This window comes from Drosophila willistoni (genome assembly GCF_018902025.1).
Source record: "Drosophila willistoni isolate 14030-0811.24 chromosome 2R unlocalized genomic scaffold, UCI_dwil_1.1 Seg167, whole genome shotgun sequence".
NCBI lineage: Eukaryota > Metazoa > Arthropoda > Insecta > Diptera > Drosophilidae > Drosophila > Drosophila willistoni.
This window is the reverse complement of record NW_025814050.1, coordinates 8,762,462-8,767,652: the sequence shown is the minus strand read 5'-3', so window position 1 is coordinate 8,767,652 and position 5,191 is coordinate 8,762,462. Positions and strand designations below refer to the sequence as shown.

The 5,191-nt window shown below is 33.4% G+C and overlaps 2 protein-coding genes across 2 annotated transcripts; both read right to left on the bottom strand.

Annotated features, from left to right (window-relative positions):
• Positions 1–2,578: 2,578 nt before the first annotated feature.
• LOC26529521 (C-type lectin 37Da) lies at positions 2,579–3,322 on the bottom strand. Its single transcript, XM_015178090.3, has 2 exons — positions 3,241–3,322; positions 2,579–3,185 (listed from the first exon to the last, which is right to left on the bottom strand). Exons 1-2 carry the CDS (start codon positions 3,314–3,316, stop codon positions 2,725–2,727), a joined length of 537 nt encoding a protein of 178 aa, XP_015033576.2. The 5' UTR covers positions 3,317–3,322; the 3' UTR covers positions 2,579–2,724.
• A 582-nt stretch (positions 3,323–3,904) lies between these two features.
• Positions 3,905–4,852, bottom strand: LOC26529000 (C-type lectin 37Da). The gene is made up of 2 exons (XM_015178069.3): positions 4,771–4,852; positions 3,905–4,714 (listed from the first exon to the last, which is right to left on the bottom strand). The coding sequence occupies exons 1-2, from the start codon at positions 4,844–4,846 to the stop codon at positions 4,266–4,268; spliced, it is 525 nt and encodes a 174-aa protein (XP_015033555.2). The 5' UTR covers positions 4,847–4,852; the 3' UTR covers positions 3,905–4,265.
• Positions 4,853–5,191: the final 339 nt, after the last annotated feature.

Sequence of the window (5,191 nt, the reverse complement as noted above, 5' to 3'; positions counted from 1 at the left end):
TTTCTGCTCCTTCATCTTTTCGGTTCGATATGCTGTCGTTTTCTCTAAGGAAAAACTTGGTCCAGGCTTCTTCTATGCACTTTTTCTTTTGCAAGAAATTGAAAAAACTAATTTTCAACAACAAAATCAAAATCACAAGCAAAAAAAAGAAAACAACAACATTTTCGTTTGCATAAAATTTCCATAATACAATTTCGATAATTTCAGCAGAGGACAAAAAAAAAACCATGTCGCTGACAGCATGGAAAGGCAAAAAAGAAAAGCAAAGGCAGGAAAATTTGAGCTGACAAGTCTCGTTGCAACAACAGCAACTACAACATGTTAACAAGAATTCTTCGGGTTTTGATTTTGACATTTTTGGCAAACGAAACACACACCGGCTGAGGTCATCAATCATGGATTTTGGCTTGTTAGATGATGATGACACCACGTGACAGCAGCTCAGGGCTTATTCCTCTTAAGGAGACAGTGAAAGTTCACATCTGAGACTAGGTGCAAGCTGCGTGACAAGGTCAGGGTTTTTCAATGATGATTTTAAAAATAGAAAAACATAAATAAATATTGCCATAGAATATTTACCTCTTATACATGAGAAGGTATTGTGATGTAAAGTTATTCACATTAATTTAAATTGGATTAATATGGATTAAGTATTAATATATTTAACTGATTTTGTTGCTAGCAGTTTTTTGAAGAAATACATGTTGAATTAACTTCACTTCTCAATTACAAAGCTAATAGAATGAAACGTGGTTCTAATCTTTTTATTGCCTAATTGAGATCAAGTTTGACAATTGGTTTGATCGAACTTGGATAGTGAAACCTTTCTGTATTATAGCGCGGGGTAATGAAAGTCAGCTCCCTAACATCCCGAGATACGGAGGTATGGGCCAATGCATTATCACAAGTTTCTAGCCTATAAAGGTACCGAATTCTGCAGGTAAGAAACCCACTGGCCCTCTGGACAACGGCATGAAGACCAGAGGCGGACTAGTGATTCCACCCCCATGTCATGATTTATAATATGCAATTAAACAAAATTTCAAAAATTTCTGTCGGTAGCACTGAATGTTTGGTAGCACTTTGAAGCCAGGAGCGCGATATACTTAAGGTCAGGCTGTAATACTTATTTATCAAAGTAAATATATATGTCCTCTACATACTCAAGGATTAGCTCTAAGTTTTTAAAGGTCAGTAAAGCAGTTAATTGAGCATCAAAACCAAACGCTACAGGTTTTATTTAAGAAATTATATCAAAAGACTTATGTACATCTAAAAGTTGATGAAAAATAGTTATAGATTTTGGAAATCGATTTAAAACTAAATATTCAGATATTTTAAAAGCAATTCCCCAATTTTTTGCATCATAGACGCCTATAGGTCCCCAGTTAGTAAATTCAGTGGATAAACAAAAATTAAGAAATATAAATGTTCTTAGTTTAAGCCTACAAAGTTCAATTTAGTTTCTCCAATTATTATTAGTTTAAGCTCCAGGATGCTTAAATATTCGCCATCTAAATTCAACTTACTTAATACAAAAGTACATTGGTATTAAATTAGTTTACATTTATTACATTTGACTCTTACAATTCGATTATAAGAAAAAAGCACCGGAAATGCTTTTACATAGTAACTAATGAGATTTTAAGGCCCTTTCAGTTTACCAAAAATATCTATTTCCTTCATTGAAAATTTTATGTGCAGAATCATTTCAATAAATAAATTATTTTTGTCCATTCTTCGTTGGCAACTTCACGACTGACAAATTCAAGCTGCTAACCACAGAGCAGAAAGACAGGGACAGTAAAAAGAAAGCACTCACACTCTTACACACACATGTGGATGGCAGGACGAAAAAAAAATGAGACAACACCTGGCCACATTATAAGAACTGCTGGGTAAAAACTGAAAGCCAAAGCAATATTCAAGTGGGTCGACTGAAAAAAGAAAACGAGAAGGAAAAGTAGAGTTCGGGCTTGGTAAGAACTTTTTGCCTGACATTTGAATTACAAGCGTTGAAAGGGTAAGGAGCCGGTTGAGTGGTAAGAGATGGCTTGGTGGCTGGTATGGGATAGGACAGGACAGGACAGGATAGAAGATAGACTCAACGAACTCTCAACACAAACTCAACAAAATGACACGACTTGAATTGGCTGCCAAGCATGAACGCATACAAGTTAGTCGAGCATCCCAAGAAATGGCAAAAGAAGAAAACGCAACTAGCAAGTTCCTGCTTTCTTTTTTAACCTCTTTTCTTTGTGTGTGTGTGTGTTTTTTAGGCCAGCAAACTAAAAAAGGTTTCTCTCTCTCCTTTTTTTTCACCAAGTCTCCAATCAAATTAAAGCCAAAACTGTAGCCAAACTAAGCATAATTAATGTGTCCGAATTGAACCAACAAAAAGGAAGATGAAAAATATTTGAAAATACAATTTATTTATCTTTCCCCCTGAAGGATAAACTTAGCACCTGCTTAAAACTAGTTGCGTTTCACAGCTATTTTTAAAATCCTGTTTGATCTTTCATTTCGCTAATGCTAATTAGTAAAATAAAATCAATTTAAGTTGGATTTACTTGAAAAATATTTTTAAATTTTTGATTATTTATTTGATAAATCTTATTAAATGTTCCATCTTTCGATGTTTATTTTTGCATGTTAATACAATTGTTTCGATATTAAGGTACTCCAAACGTTTTTAAAGAAGTTTTTAAAGATTTTGATTATTCATCACCATACTATAAACGCCGCCGTTTTGGGCTGAGGTGCCTCACATATGTATCGCATCATATTATAGCAATATGTATCATTTAATCCAGTAGGACCACCGTTAGAAAAGCACATTACATCACAGTGTGCAGAACCTCCAACACCATTATTTGGTTCACCTGGATACCAAATCTCATCCAAAGTAATATTAAGACCATTTGAGAACCAAACATGTTGTCCATCATTGGCTAAATCATTTCCAGAGGTCCAATAGAGCACATCGTCCATTTTCATATCCGCCAAATACTGATTAACTAGTTTCCATTCTTCAATTGTTTCAAATGCTATAAGCTCCGCTCCAATACGGCGGCAAGTTTCATGTGCTTCAAACCAGTTCTTTTTCAAGTTAGTCTCAATGTAATAATAACCTTCTCCAATTTTGAGAAAGGGTGCTGTAGTAATATTCGTAAAACCTGGTAGACCTGTAAGATTTAGAGTGAATTTCTGAAAAGCCTACCAAATATCTGATGCTCTTACCATCTTTGATAATCGGAGTAATTTCGTAAGTCATCGAAATTACCAGCAAGCTAAGAAATACAATTGCGCGAAACATTTTAGTAACACTGTTTAACTTTTACTCAATCTACAAGCTTTATATACCAAATCAGGCGATAAATTATCAGTTCATATCTGTCAAAAAAAAAAAACATTTTTTAGTCATTGAAACTCAAGACTACTTAACTAATTTGTTGAACTAAATTCTATGGAAAAGTGTTTCTTATCAATGAATGTTACATGACTGAAAGTAGGATCAATATAGGGCGGTCCGAAAGATAATTTTTTCTTTGCATCTAACAATTATCTTAAGGGAACTATATATATATGTACATATATAATAGACTCAACAATTTTAGAAATCAGCAAACTATAAAAACTGACGAAACCACAAATGATAAGAACTTTCTCTATCAAACTGAAGAGTATAAATCAAATAACAAGTATAATGTAAGAAATATTCCATTCTGTACGATAATTGCAAGGTTTGAAGTTGAGGAATATCAATTTAGTAGTACTTAAGTCCGCAATATTGAATTACAAGTAGTGATTACATTGACCAAGTGTCTCTTTCTGCCCTAACAACTCAAAGCCTCCTGTGTTTACAATCCAAAGACGCACAAACTAGTAATTAGAGATGGGTGAATTAAATTTTTAGAATTATTTATATTTTCATCTTGTTTCGTCACATTAGACTACGCTTGGACATTTTAATGCTCAAATCGTTGGTAAGGAAATTCAGAGTGGCTGCAAGACGTTCTTTATTTCTCGTGCTCTAGTAACTTTATTCATTTGCTACAGGGTATTCTAAAATTGGAGTGATGACTAATTTATTTAATTTACATAAACCTTTAGCCCGATTTAATTATTCTTATTTAAAGTTTTATTTATTTTTGCAAGACATGCAACAAATTTTTGGCTGTAAGCCCTAATTAGAATGTTTTGCAAGCATTCTATAAATTTATACATTGTTAGGCACATTTCTTAAAGAAACAATGCAGAAACAATCACCACACTATAAACGCCGCCGTTTTCGGCTGAGGGGCTTCACAAATGTATCTTGTGTTGTATAAGCAATTTCTATCATTAAATCCATAACCTATATAGCAAAGTTCATCACAGTGTTCAAGACCTCCATTATTATTTGGTTCACCTGGATACCAAATCTCATCGAGAGTAATTTTAAGACCAGTGGAGAACCACACATGATCCCCTGTATTGCCTAAATCAGTCCCAGAGGTCCAATAGGTAACATCGTTAATTTTCATATCCACCAAATACTGATTAATCAGTTTCCATTCTTCAATTGTTTCAAATGTGATGAGCTCTGCTCCAATAAGGCGACAAGTTTCATAGGCTTCAAACCAGTTCTTTCTCAAGTTAGTCTCAATGTAATAATAACCTTCTCCAATTTTGAGAAAAGGTTCTGTTGTAATATTCGCAAAACCTGGTAGACCTGTAAAATTTAGAGTGAATTTCTGGAAAAACCTATGAAATATTTCTTGATCTTACCATCTTTGATAATCGGAGTAATTTCGTAAGTCATCGAAATGACCAGCAAGCTCAGAAATACAATTGCGCGAAACATTTTAGTAACACTGTTTAACTTCTACTCAATCTACAAGCTTTATATACCAAATCAGGCGATAAATTATCAGTTCATTTCTGTCAAAAAAAAAAAAAAAAGTCATTGAAACTCAAGACTACTTAACTGAATTGTTGAACTAAATTCTATGGAAAAGTGTTTCTTATCAATGAATGTTACATGACTGAAAGTAGGATCAATATAGGGCAGTCCGAAAGATAATTTTTTCTTTGCATCTAACAATTATCTTAAGGGAACTATATATATGTACATATATAATAGACTCAACAATTTTAGAAATCAGCAAACTATAAAAACTGACGAAACCACAAATGATAAGAACTTTCT